The 14837-nt window shown below is 42.0% G+C and overlaps 1 protein-coding gene and 1 long non-coding RNA gene across 10 annotated transcripts in view; one reads left to right on the forward strand and one right to left on the reverse strand.

Moving 5' to 3' along the window:
• On the forward strand, positions 7490 to 14812 carry LOC106509104. Its single transcript, XR_002346884.1, has 3 exons — positions 7490 to 7572; positions 10356 to 10507; positions 14084 to 14812. It is a non-coding gene; the product is annotated as an uncharacterized LOC106509104 (long non-coding RNA).
• TRIM9 (tripartite motif containing 9) overlaps positions 8419 to 14837 on the reverse strand; it is a 107275-nt gene continuing 100856 nt past the window's right edge. For 5 of the 9 annotated variants that reach the window (XM_013993398.2, XM_013993397.2, XM_013993399.2 and 2 more), the window contains 2 exons: positions 12455 to 12617; positions 8421 to 10492 (listed from right to left, as the gene is read on the reverse strand). In XM_013993398.2, coding sequence (XP_013848852.1) covers positions 10430 to 10492; positions 12455 to 12617 — 226 coding nt within the window. In that variant the 3' untranslated portion in view covers positions 8421 to 10429. Of the gene's footprint in view, positions 10493 to 12454; positions 12618 to 14837 lie in introns of all 9 variants that reach the window. The other 4 variants (XM_021101798.1, XM_001928211.5, XM_021101773.1 and 1 more) reach the window with 4 other exon arrangements.

Genomic DNA, 14837 nt, shown 5'->3' on the forward strand with positions numbered 1-14837 from the left:
TTTGGAATATTTTCTTTCATTTTTCTTTTTCTGGTAGCGCCCATGGCATATGGAAGTTCCCAGGCCAGGGACTGAACATGCACCAGAGCAGCAACCCAAGCTGCTGAGGTTTCAATGCTGGATCCAGTTGTGCCACAAGAGAACTCTTGGAATCTTTTTTTTTTTTTTTTTGTCTTTTTAGGGCCGCACATGCAGCATATGGAGGTTCCCAGGCTAGGGGTCTAATCCGGGCTGCAGCTTCTGGACTAAGCCAGAGCCACAGCAACGACAGATCTGAGCCGCGTCTGCAACCTACACCACAGCTCACGGCAATGCTGGATCCTTAACACACTGAGTGAGGCCAGGGATTGAATCCGCAACCTCATGGTTCCTAGTCAAATTCGTTTCCACTGCGCCATGATGGGAACTTCTGGAATCATTTCTTTTAGTTTTTAAATTACCCAGTTTAAAAAAATATATATAAATCATTTATTCAATACATATGTTTTTGAGAACTTCTTATGTTCTTTCTTTCTTTCTGTCTGTCTGTTTGTCTTTTTGCCTTTTCTAGGGCCGCTCCTGTGGCATGTTGAGGTTCCCAGGCTAGGGGTCGAATCGGAGCTGTAGCCGCCAGCCTATGTCATAGCCACAGCAACGCAGGATCCGAGCCGCACCTGCAACCTACACCACAGCTCAGGGCAACGCCGGATCATTAACCCACTGAGCAAGGGCAGGGACCGAACCTGCAACCTCATGGTTCCTAGTTGGATTCGTTAACCACTGCACCACGATGGGAACTCCAAGAGAACTTCTTATGTATTGATGGCAACTGAATAGAACCAGAGACCCTGCAATCTCTTACAGGGTCTCCAAGACTTGAATTTCCCTAAGAGAATCCAGAACAATTCCAAGATCAGGGGTGGTGGGGGCTGGGGAGACTGTCCTCTAGGAGCCTGTGCAGAAAAGAGTTGACAGGGCAGCCCAGAGACAGCTGTTCTTAGAAAGGCCTGCTTCTAAGGCTGGCCCAAGTATCCAGGAACTTGGATTTCAGGATTTCCCATCACTCCCTGATGATAAACAATATGCTCATGCTGAGCACCTGCTTTCCTTCTGGGAGTCTGGAGTTTTGACACGTTTGGTAGCCTCTACATGACCAGCCTCCAATAAAAATCTTGAATGGTGAGGCCAGTGAGCTCTCCCCATAGACACACTTTGCACATATTGCCATGTTGTTGTTGGAGGAATTAAGTACAGCCTGTCTTACTCCACTGGGAGAGGACTCTGAAAACTTCTGTCTGCTTTCCTCTGGACTTTTCCCTATGCACCTTTTTCCTTTGCTGATTTTATTTTGTATCCTTTCATTTTAGTAAACTGTACCTGTGAGTATAACAACTTCTCAGTCCTTCTAGCTAATCACTGAACATAAGGTTGGTCTTGGGGGACCCCTGATACAGTGTGACTCACTGGGAAATTAAATTACCAGGTGAGTCATTGCCTCTACTTTTATGGTGGCCTTTAGCATAGATTTGGGAATACAACCCTTTGTATGAGTCTCCTCAAATGCGATGCTCCAAGAGTGGAGATTTGGGCAAGAGAAATAGATTAATGCCTCAGGTAACTTACAGCTACAGGAAGATTGAGGAGCCTGTTCTTGAGGAATGCAATCCACATCTTCCTCTGCTCTGAACAATCCTATTGCAGGAGAACAATATTACTGGTATGAAAAAAAAAATTGCAACTACCAATATATTCAATATACCCTCATCCCAGATATAGCTGAACATTTAAGGGAAAACAGCAGACTAACAGGCATGGATTCAATCGACAGAACTGACACACAAATGAAAAAGAGTTAATACAGGAAACAAACTTGAAAATAAGTACAAATACGTAATAAAATTAAGAAAATTTTATTTATAGAGTTGAGTGCATTATGCTCATTGGAAGAAACACTGCATGTGTTACTTGGGTACTAGCTTATTCTCAATCAATCCTGGGCATTTTAGTTTACTCTCTGGTCCCCAGATGACTTAGTCTCAAGCATTGAGGGACTTTTCACTTAAAACTGGCACTAGTTTATATAAGTTAAGGAAACTTCTGTAAAGACCTATTAGGGAGGGTGGTAATAGAAGAGAATTATTCCACAATATAGGAAAAATCTTGAAATCAGGTATCAGACATCATTGAGTCCAAAGACCATTAGACAAACACACTGTCAGAGGGTTTCCTTATCAGCTGTTTATTTCCTTAGGTCCTATTTTGCTTCCATGCTCCTAGAGACCACCGTTTTTAGATTAGAATGGCTTTTTCCATCTCCTCTTTCTCTTGGGACCCGCAACTATGATCTCTGGGCTTCCAGGAGAAAAGAAGTCCCTTTAAATGAAACAAACCAACAAACCCCTATCCCCTTATCTTATCTACACAAAGATGAAACACTCACATTACTGCACAGAGCAATTTAGCTCCACGTTCTCTCAGTCATTCCTGCTGGGCTGGGCTGGGGTTTTCCAAAACCAAATAAAACATTAAGTGTACACAACTTTAAAAACTCTAATTTACACCAGCATACACTTCTACCTAATATACATGCTACTTTCCTCTTCAGGATGAAAATCATGGTTGGGGTCTAAAATGCCTCTCTCTCAAGTATGGCCATTCACAGTGACATGTAACATAGCAGTCAGGTCACCCCTGCTAATGATCTGGACCTTGTTGGCATCTTTGTGATGCTGCTGCATAATTTAAACATGTATCAAAGAATACTGTGGATTCTGTGGGTTTTGGTTTATTTGTTTGTATTTCCCTCTTGGCTATTTTGTTTGTATTGTTGCTAATTTAATTACATATAACTAAATTTAAGAGGTTTTTTTTGGAAAATAGCTGGAAGCTTTTGATAGATTTGGACATCTGAATGATAGTTTTTAACATATCAATTGGCCCCAACAGTTGAAAATCTGTGATCTGGTCTCAGAATTTTGGCAATTTTTATTGCCTTCAATTGTATTATCTAGTGTATGATTATCAATTTTGTCATACACAAGAACTTTTTTCTTTTCTTTTACATTATAGGTGGACTCTTTTAAAAGATCTTTTAAGTGACAATTATTATATGAATTTAAATTTACCAGCTATCAATGCAAAGAGCTCTACAGAAGTAACAGACTGATGAACCGATGCTCCCCCACCCCCACAACTTATTCATTTCCCCAAAGTACAGGCAATAAAACCTGTTTCTGAGCATAAGCCACCCACTCATCCCTTACCCCCTGCATTCTCAAGCCTGGATGTATGTCAGAATCACCTGGGGAACTTAAAAAACCCTCATTCTCAGGCTGCATCTCAAATCAATTAAATTAGTAGCCTGGTATATCAGTATTTTTAAAGTCCTCCTCTAGATGACGTCAATGCATGGTGAATGTTGAGAACCATCACTTTACCAGCAGCTGGTGAGTTTCTTTTGACACGTGTATGATGTATCTTCATTGCAGAGATGTTAAGGTATGGAAAACAAAAATAAAAAAACAAACAACCCTTGCATCTAATAAATAAGAAAATAGGGCATTACTATTTTTATTAGCCTAGCCCCGAGAAGATTAAGACCATGAAAAATATCTACCCATCTCCAAAGCATGGAAAGCAGATGCTCACATTCTCTTAACATCAAGGAAAAGTGTCCCCTCAACTTGGGTGATGGACAACTAACTTACATACCGTGTACATAACTACGCTATGTTTTAATTTTCAGTCTTAGCTGAAATCTTGAAGACACGGAATTTAATAGCGGTATGGAGTTTTGGCTGATCCTCAGTAAAGTTCCTCAGATTGACTGGCTTTCTAATAGATATTTGAAATTTGTTTCTTCTGTGGGCATAGCAGGTCTAAGTGCATCACTATTGGTAGTTAAAGTTGGCATATTCTGCAAAGCCCATTTATTGCCAACTATGAAACCAACCTCTTGAGAAACTGCAATTAACCTTCACCAGCTTATCATTCTAAGAATGTCAGCTGATAAGACTGGAGACTTATTTCTTCATATCCAACAGCTATGCTGCCCACCATGCAGTTAGGAAAATATATTGAGTCGAGCAGTCTTTTCAGAGATCACATGTGGAAATCAGCATTTACAAAGGAACAATTAGGATCCTCATTTACTTCAGATGACTTGCTCATTAAGAAAAACACTGAAAATATAGTCCAGAAACAGACTGCAGAGTAGTTCATTTTTAATACCCCAATCTTTCCTTAAAAGCAGTTTGTTAGATGGCAGAATAATTATAAATCAATATTTGATAAATCCATAGTACTAGAAGTGAGTTTAGGCAGGATAAAGATGGAACCAGTTAATTAAAGAAGAAAACAGATGGCTTTGATATATAGGCAGGAATAACAAAGGAGGGTATAAAATGTAAAATATAAGTTGGAGAGGAATTTTGGAGAATTGATAAACTTGTGGCATAAAGTAATTTATACTGACTTAGGCCTCCTTGAGAAAGATCAGATGAGTATTTACATTGTTTTCTGGTTTATTAAAGCTTTAAATATCTCATGTTAACACCTTAATATCTGAGATGTGATATGATTAAAAATATAGTTTCCAAAGAGTTAACCAATTTTCAAATAATATTTTTCAATATTTTAGGATAATTTTCATTTCCTCTTTTGTGATACTAAGTTCAACATTCATTGAAATTTCTATTTCTGGAGTTCCCATCGTGGCTCAGTGGTTAACGAATCCAACTAGGAACTATGAGGTTGCCGGTTTGATCCCTGGCCTCGCTCAGTGGGTTAAGGATCTGGCGTTGCCATGAGCTTTGGTGTAGGTCACAGACAAGGCTCAGATCTGGCGTTGCTGTGGCATAGGCCAGTGGCTACAGCTCCAATTGGACCCCTAGCCTGGGAACCTCCATATGCTGTGGGTGCGGCCCTAGAAAAGACAAAAAGACAAAAAAAGAAAAAAAAAATTTCTGAGTTACCTTGTAGCTTATTTTGGTAATACTCTACCATTTTGATTATTATGGCTTTGCAATAGATTTTAAGGTGTCATACAAGTCAACGTACTGATTTTTCTCAAAATTTCCTTGACTAGATTATTCTGTTAATTTTTGCAGAAGAATTTGACAGAGACTTTTTGTCAGGTTCCAAGGATAGGCATTGTCCCCCAAGAAGGTGAGATTAAGAATTGTTACTGACACTTAACTGGGATCTTAGGGAGGACATAGAAATGTGATATCACCAACAATTACACAGAAAAGAAAAATACCTAACATTTCATAGCATTCATTATGGGCCAGGTAAGGTTCGGAGTGTTTTACATTTATTGTTTGGTTTAACCCTCAAAACAATTCTGTCATTATCTCCACTTTAGAAATGTAGAAACTGTGGGTAAGTTTTCATCGCTTGCTCTGGGACATGCAGTTGGCACACCTTGGAGCCAGGACCAGAATTCAGACTGTTGCTGCCAGGTGCACTGAGATGCTGTGCCCTCAGCTACTATGTCTGACCACTCTTGGGCTGTCTGACAGTGCAAAGGGTGGAGGCTACTTAATAATTAATGCTTATACTTAGTGTCTTTATTGCACAAAGCACTTTTGCATGATTTACTTCACTTTTTGCGTCTTTCTTCGTACAGAACATATGTAAATGCATAGTTGGACATATTGTTCTTATTAGAGTATTTTAGCCAGGGTTGAGAATGATTCACTTGTTTCCGAGAAACTAAAGTTCTCTCTTCAAGGTGGTTTCTTTAGCTTTTTGGTTTCCTTTGTCATACACATTAAAAATCATGGTAAATCAAAAGACTTTTAAATGGTTAACAGGTTAACTGGAACTTAACATTCATCCATGTTTATTAATGAAATTATAATTTATTGTCTTCATTACTTAGAGAATTTTAGAAAAAATATTGGGGGGGAGGGCAAGAACCCCAACCTAAATATTAATGCTTTTATTTATTTTGCTTTTTAGGGCCGCACTCGCAGCATATGGAGGTTCCCAAGCTAGGGCTCGAGTTGGAGCTACGGTTGCTGGCCTACGCCATATCCATAGCAACTCAGGATCCGAACCATGTCTGCAGCCTACAGCACAGCTCAGGGGAACGCCGGATCATTTTAACCCACTAGTGAGGCCAGGGATCGGACCCTCATCCTCATGGATCCTAGTCGGGTTCATTAACCATGAGCCAGGAAGGGAACTCCCCAAAACATTAATGCTTTTAGATTTCACAGTGAAAGTTGATTTTTACCTGGTGAGAGAAGGAAAAAAGATGTGAGATGTATTCATGCTCACTGCGGGTATATAAAAGCTATTTTGAATTGCTTCCTTAGCGGTAGCCAGGTTTTTTATTCTCTCCATCCCTCAGGAAAGGGGCTGAGTTAAAGTCCAAGAAAGGAGGGCCAAGAACAAAACTCAGAGGCCGTCTTCAGCAGACAGAAGGAGGAGGCAAACCAAGCCCTTCCATTGACAAAGAGAATATGGGAAGAGGAAGAAAAGGTAAGGTCAGGAGGTCAGTACCCTGGCCCTTGATGCCCCTCCTCCTCTGCCTTGGGCTTCATCTGAGGACAGGTTTGGGGACATAGGAACAGACTATTAGGTAGTTCCAGGGAGGCTCTAAAGAGGGCCCTCCTCCTGTCTAACATGGCCCCTCACTCTTTTAGACTGCACAGCTCTGATTTTTCGTGGTGATTGTTGATTTTTATGCAACTATCACCACTATCTAATGCTCAGGTATCTAATCCTGTGCCTTTTCTTAGCACAGCTGTGGCAGGGTGGAGCCGATTGATAATAAGTCCAAAGGAGCAGGCTGTTTGTGTATTTAATTAGGTGTTTCTGGTGTTCATGTTTGTCAAACCCTCAGAAGCTGGTCCTTCAAGTAAAGACACGGTTTAGGTTGCCTCAGTTATATATGATGTATTATGTCAGACCCAAGGTTCCCTAAACACCAATCTCGGTGAAAGAATCTGGCCCACATATTTGAAGAATTTATGAAGGTGTCTTTAGCATGTTCATATAAATTATAAGGTAGTATGACCTGAGAACTTCTTTAATGACTACAGTTCCTTTGATCCAAAATAAGAAATTCCAATTCATTGGCAAGCCCTCCTTTCTTATTAGTGAGCTGAATAGATGGGCAAAAGATGAGTGCACACATTAGAGGCAGAAAAAAAGGATCTCATTTTCAGAAAATAGGGCATCTCTTGCAAATCGCTTAATCACGTCTATGAGGAAATATGGAGGATCAGAAGTTCCATTAACCTTAGCACCATGGGAGGAATAAAACATGGCTAAAGTGTTCCACTAGGTAGCAAACAGAAGAGAAGCAAATCGGGAGGGAGGTGAGCCCAATAGGGGAAGAAAAAGCATAAGGATAGGGGGCCAGGAAAGAAGAGCACAGAAACGCAGAACCTGGAGGGACACGGAGCAGCAGCTCCTACCAACTGCCTGAGGTTCCGCTCAGAGATCATAACCTGGTACATATTGTGACCCAACCAGGTTTGTTTTGCCCAATGCAGAGCAAGGAAAATACTGAGATGCCAACGTTTCCAGCACGGCGCACAGACTACAGTGATAAATCTCAAACCCACCTCCCCACCCAAGGTAAGGGGCTGGGGGTATTTCTGGGATAATGAATAAGGATGAGGTTGGCTGAGGTGTGGGGCCCGTGGGGCACGTGGGGGGCGTGGGGAGAGGTGATTAGAAAAAGGTGTGGTAACTGCCACTCTGCGCAGGTGTAACTAATTAAGGCCTGTGCACATTCAAAAGGTCACCTGGCGGACACTCGCGCATGCCCACTTGGAAGGAGGGGGGGCCTATCCAGTCTTAATCAGCTCAGCTGCAGCTAGGCACCCAGCTGACTCCAAATTCCTGAAAAACAACTCAGGGAAACATCTTATTAGAGTTTAGGCTATGAGCCGCTGGGAGGACAGGAAAGGTCCTAAAACGACCTTGCTTTGAAGGCAGGTGAAATGGATTTAACCCATGCTTTCAATCTTAAGAAATGTTTATTCTTTTAGTAAAAAAAAAAAGCAAAGGCAGTTCATTTGAAAGGCTAGTAACAAGGGAGACTAAATAATGCTGTAATCATTTAAAACAATCAAATTGCTCAGCCCATCCAAAAAATGGTGAAGGAAGGAACCTGGTTAGAAAAAGTCAGTGACACTATACCTTGCAGGACACGTTTGTGGCTTTTCCAGGAGCAGGTTTGTTAAAGTAAATCTCCGATGTTTGCAGGCAGATCTTCAGGGGCAACTAACTATTAATGTTAAGTTAAGACCCAGGGGTTCAATACAACTAGGAGACAGTGCCAGGTTCCAGAGGTGAAGCGCAGGTGCTTTTCCGAGCCCTGGGGACCTTCCAGGACACTTTGCTGATGAAATATTGCTCTGACAAAGGCGCACTATTGTCCAAAACAGGCAAAAACTACAAAATTCTAAAGAGACATAGGATGCTCTGTCATAAAAATCATTTATTGGCACACCAGAAATACCCATTTTTTTCTAGTACAGCAGCTATATGCATCTATAATTGCAATTCTGTGTAAACTATGTGTTACCAGTCACTAGAAATCTAATTAGCAAGATGAATTTGATAAAGAACAAGAGTAACTATGAGTCTACAGCGGCCCAGCCATCGAGTCTCATTGGAGAGTAAATCAAATATGAAAATTAGTGTTGGCCTGCAACAGAGTGTTTCTGTAGCCAAGAAAAACCACGGTGGACACAAACAGGATAGCACCCATTCAATAAATTAGGTACACTGAGCTAGAAAAACACCATAGCTGATAGAAATAATCTGATTAAAGGAAGCACAAAAGTAAATTATTAGCTATTTACATATATTACTTTTTGCCAAAACTTTAGTTTGTTAGCTTTCCCATCTTAACCCTTCCCTTTTGTAACTCTTGTTTTTGTTTTTTTGTTTTTTTCATGGTGAACTTCTTGGCTCCCTGGCAAATATTTAGACAACTAACCAGAACCTCTTTCTAGGGCCTACATTTCCTAAAACTTCATGTCAACCTAAAGAACCGGAAGGGTAGCTTATGTAAGTCTATCTCTGCATGGAAGTAATAAGCTTATCCTTCCGCTATCAGTGCAGCAATGACCTACAATTTCATTTTCTTCCAAACGTTATTTGAAATATTCCGGAAAGTTAGGTTGTGAATGGCAGCAGAGTAGATGGACTGTTCATTTGTAACAGGCACAGAGAGAGTCTACACCCAGACAAGCGTGTTAATCCTGAGGATGTGAATGCCATGAACTGCAACTTAAGATTCCCCACTGTGGAGAACGGGTCCTCCTCCTTCTGGTCACTAATTTTTTTTTTCACATTTATTTTTAAGGCTTAGTATCATTGCAGCATTAACAAATAAGAATGCTGACATATCTCCCAAAGAAGGGCTCTATGATGAATGGCAGCAGCAGGTACCATAATTAAAATAGCACGGTTGAAAAGGCATTGAGTTGGTATGTTTCCGGTCCTATGGTCAAAATGTATGGATTTTTAGCATCATTCTAGAGGATCTGAAAGATCTTGCCAATGAGCTTCTCTGGCCCTTCTTAATTTCCTTTCTGGTGCTAATCACCGTTTGTAATAATTTTATTTTTGGTTTGTTCTCCTAGGACAATATAAGCTCCAGGAGGGCAGCGACAACACTTGTGTAGTCACCATTGTCTCCAGTATCTAGAACAGTGCCTGGTCCATAGCAGATTCTCAATTAAAAATTTGTATTTATTAAATGAACTGAAACATGAAGTCCCCTGGCCTGCCTCTGCTTAGAGACTTTCCAATTTCATTCAGTGACCAGGGTTTCTGGCCTGTCCTAATGACCCAGCTGTCCTATGATCCTACCCCACTGTGAACTTTTGTGTAGCCATGTAGCTGCTATTTTTGTGATTCAATAGATAGCAAAAACTTTGCTTTGCCCTATTTCCTCTGCTCACCTCCCAAAGATGAGCTTTGCAGAGCTAACAATGTATGAGAGGTCACAGGGCAAGAACATTCAAGAACATTCTAAACTGCAAGCTCCCAATTCAGCTCATTCTTCCCTACCTCTCCCCACCACCTACCTTTGACAGGAAGTTTAAGAAAAAAGTTATCAGGAGAATTTTCTCTTGGCACTGACAGTTCAGCAGGTCACCCATGATGTGATCAGAAAAGAAACAAAAGATAACTCACCTACATACAAAGTTAATGTAAATAAAAGCAAAATCTGGGCTTGGAAACGAAGTGACGCGGTGGGCTGTCTAGGTCCTCTGTTGGCTAGAATTGCTGAACATGGAGGAGAAAGCAGGTTTTACAGCAGCAGAGAGGCTGGAGGGAAAGGGGTGGGGTGTGGGGTGTGAGGATCAGTGTTTCTCTCCTCTTCCTTCCTCTCTCTCCAGCTCTGACGGAGCTCCTTGCTGTCACCCTCCAGGCAGAGGGAAGAATAGGCTGCTGGCGCCTCCACCGCACATACTTAGGCAATTGATGCTCTGCTGGAGTAGAAGTCGGGGACTGGGAGCCCGGTGTGAAGCGTGACCTGGGGGAAGAGACTGTGAGTCCTGGAAGCACTGCAGGATCTCCCCTGCCCCCCTTCCCAGGGCACAGTGGGTGTGTTCCCAATTCAAAGTGGCCTCTGTTCACTTTTCTGTAATATCTATTCTAGTAGACGATAAAGAGAAATCTAGTAGAATTCAGCCTGTGCTAAGAACCTGGCCACCACGCTGGGCTCCCCAATCCTGGAGACACTTGATAAAATGTTTCACATCCATCTGCCTCTTCCGAGGATTCTGGGGATATTGGGTCCCTTTTGCCTGAAAATGCAGGCATTGATTGCAGGTAGCAGTACCTGTTGGCCACAATGCAGTGATCACTGCCAAATCCGTGGATGGAGAACAGATGAGCAGACAACCCTCCTTCCTATTATTTGTTCACTGGTTATTCAGTTAGGATAAACCTTTCATTTTGAAATGGCATAAATGATTGCCAGGTATGAGGAAACATGGGCACATACTATTTCACTGATTTCTCTTCAACCTTGTTACCTCCATGAATGGCTGCACAGACCAGGCTAGAACCATTTCCTTCAGTGTTGTCATCTCTCCCTGTCTTGTCCCTGTCTTCCCCAGCCCAAGAGTCTTTCTCTAAAGACACCCAGAAAATCCTGGAAACTCCTGAAGGGCATTGAATATAATGTTCTTTGCAAAGGTAATAGCTGAAAATGTGGCACACTTTGAATGAGGGTTTTCTAAGGCACATTTCTGAGGAAATTTATGATTTTCTTTTTTCCAGAGTAAAGGCTCAACTCTGACAGATTAGATTTCAGCCTCCTAGAAAAACCCATCTAGTGCTGGAAGGGAGAAGGGCAGAGGTCACTGGGTTGCAATCACTTTACTGCACATACTGATAAACAAAACAATGGGTTTCAAAAATAGGTCCCAATGGTTCTGTATAGAGCAAAAATCACCGGCAGCATGTTAATTCTCAAGCCCTATCTATTCAGCTGTTTACTGAATGAGGTTCACAGTGGGATAAGGAGAGTTCCAGCTCCAGGGAAAGCACATCTTCCTGAATGGGCTCTGATCTTCTCTCCCATGGCCCCCCATCAGCCATAGTCATGGTCTTCTGGTCGTTTCTTGCCTACATGAGACCCCTCCCACCTTAGAAACTTTGTTCTGGCTGCCCTCTCTGCCTGGAAAGCTTCACACAGCTCACTTCCTCACCCTCTTTGAGGCTCAGCCCACCTACACTGACCACCCTGCCTAAGAGGGCCACTGCCCTTCCAAACCCAGCACTGTTGGTCTCTTACCCTACCCTTGGTCTTCTGTCCATTGCATGTGGCCTTCCAACATGCTACATAATTAACAGAGCCATTGTGCTTATTACTGACTTTTGTCTCCTGTAACTAGAAGGTGAGCTCTAAGAGGCCAAGATTTTTCTTTTGTTTTCACTGATAACGTTTATCATACTTCAACAGTGCCTGACATACTGAAGGCACTCAATAGATAATTACTGAATGAACGAATGAGAAGAACCTCTTATTTTTATTTATACTAAATCATAACTAACTCACAGGCATGAACTATGTTTTCTGTCCTTGTAGCACCTAACAGAACCTGTAAGGGTGCAGAGAAGACGCCCCAAAGGTGTGCGCATCATGCCAGCATTTCAGGCTCACACCTTCACTTCTCAGGTGCTCATGGCCTTTGCGTCAGGCATTCCATGTGTTTTCAGGCCAGCCCATTCAAGAGTTTCCTTTCTATTAGCCAGGAATCTGGGGCTCAGGGGGACAATCATTAGCCAGCCATGCATAGGATCCCAGCTTCCCACCTGCTGTTCATAGACCGTATGACGCAGGGCCTGATGCAGGCTTGGCATAGTCTCACTTGCCACGCGGACCCGACCCGCGCCCCCAGTTCCCCCAGGTCTCGGTCTGGGCCTTCCACGGTCAGGGCTGAGAGAACCCGCCACGGCAGCCTCAGAAGCAGGGCCAGCAGCTCACCTGCACGTTCCTGTTCAGGCTGACTGCCGGGAAGAACAGCCCCTCCACGTTGTCAAACGCTACGGGACCTTGCTGTTCATCGTTGATAAAAAATGTCAGGGTTTTTCTATTTAAGTCGAGGAGGACCCCGATTGTGGCCCCCTTTGTGATCCCTCCCTCGGTTCTGTGGGGAAAGAAAACAGTTGAGTTTCACTTGCCTGTCCTCGTTCTAGGAGCTTCCTGTTTTGTATGGTTATATACAGTATTTCTCAAAATGTATAAAAGTATGATTCCCCACCCACTGCCACCCCAGCCTCACCTCGGGAGCCTTTTAAAACATTTTCCCCCAATCACTCCTCCACCTAACAATTTTAATACCACGGATATACTGTGTATCTGTTTATGTGCTGTATGTGTATCTGTGCTTTATATTTATAAAAAAGTACGATTTTTTTTTTTTTTTGCTCGCTCCCAGAAAACCAATTTTCACCCCCCTGATGAGAATGTATAGGTCCAACGCGCTGATATGCTGTTGCTGAAACTGAAGTCCTTCAGACTGGGTCTCTACCACTAAGTCAGGCAGAAAACAAAACATCAAAGACTAAGAGCAAAATGTAGCCTCTGGGCCATCAGAGCTTTGCCTAGAGCTGTGTCAAGCACTTTGCACAAATGGTGTGAATTAAACATGATGAAATCCAAAATAATTAAATTTGAAAGCTGAAGTAAAGAAGCACTTAAGCTGAACCTAAAACACATGCAAGAAAAATTGGATTTGGGTGGGGCCTTATGCTATCCATTAAATAGAAAAACTCATTCCAGAAAGATGATAATTTGGGGCATGTTGAATTTGAACTGAGAATTTGGAGGCTTTCCATAAAATGGCAACAGCAAAGAAGAGGAACCTCCTTTCTGTAAGGTGAAATCATTAATTATACTGTAAGAGTTGGAGCGACTATCATTTGACAATGAATTGTGTCATGCGTTCAATTGATGGTTTCACAAAAGCCATTAAATATGGATGATCAGACTTGTCTTTTTCCTCCTCTTGGAGCAATCACCCTTGTCTCAGCAGAGCACAGGAATCTAAGAGTGTTGTCTTCACCCGGGCATGCATGACACAGACTGCACACAGTCAGTAAAACACATAGGTATCACGTCTTGGAAATTCAGAGTTTCAGCAGTGACAGCTGGTTACATGCAGTTCACATGCAAGCAGGTGTGTTCTGCTTTAGTGTTTCTCTGCCTAGTATGACGGTTGTGTTATTACTCACTCCTTCACTCCAAAGAAGCTAAAAAGGAAAAGTAAGCGTGGTATATGGGCGATGGCATCAGGGATCCAGTAACAGACGGCTCCCCCAAATGTGAATCGCTGAAGATAATGGCTTATCTACATCTAGTAGGATTTGATATCAGGCTGAAATGGCATGTGTGCTCACTTCAAGTGGTAGTTTATAATACCTAGCTGAATGCAGATGTATAGAAACTATCCAAGGGTACAGGAAGTAGAGGCTCTAGGACTCCTACTGGTTAAAAAAGGGGCGGTAATGTGCACACAGAAAAAGCTGAGACAGTGGAGTCCGCTGCCTAGCACTGCCCAACTCACTTTCCTTGTGATCTGAGTACAACTGTATTTTTGCTTTTTGTTCCCAGAGACCCCAATGAAAATGCATCCTGGGGAAATCTTTGAAAATAAAGTGGATCCACAAAAGACACTTCTCTACCTAGGAAACTGGTTAAAAATACATCTGAGGAAGAAGACACAAGCCAAATGGAAAAATGAGGTCTAGAGAAAATATCACAGAATGTGTTAAATTACAATTGCTTATATTTTAGCAGTAACGAAAACCTCTGGAGGTTCCACTGTTCTTTTTCCCCAGAAAATTGGGTGCTGAATTCATACACTAACAGGAGAGTTCTTCAAGTGTAAAACTATCCGAATTGGTATCCATAAGATTTGGCTCAATGAATGACTACTATTCTGAGCTGTGGTATTAGTAATTATATTAAGAAGAACAATGGCTTCTATTTTCCGGTGCCTCTGATGGGAGGTATTTTTGCATGTCTCCATTGTGGGAACATTTCTGCAAGGAAAAATATGATTCTCCTAATTTAGTGGATTTGGAAACTGAGGGTCAGAAAAACTAAGTATCTTTATCCCAAAATGCTTTTCTGGTAAGTTGCAAGTCTAGGTTTTAGAATCCTGGAATGTTTTTCTATAACAGAGATTCACAGGGATTCTTAGTTTCCAGCCCTGGGTAGAATATAGCAATGAGGGGCCTAGGAAAGTACTCATGTCTCTGTTATTACGCAAAAAGTATAAAACACCAGGTTGGACTCAGCTGAGTAGTTGAACTTAATAAAGTCGCCTGCCCGACTTCCTTCACGTTGTCTATTTAACAGGTCT

This window comes from Sus scrofa, chromosome 1 (genome assembly GCF_000003025.6).
Source record: "Sus scrofa isolate TJ Tabasco breed Duroc chromosome 1, Sscrofa11.1, whole genome shotgun sequence".
NCBI classification, from domain to species: Eukaryota; Metazoa; Chordata; class Mammalia; order Artiodactyla; family Suidae; genus Sus; species Sus scrofa.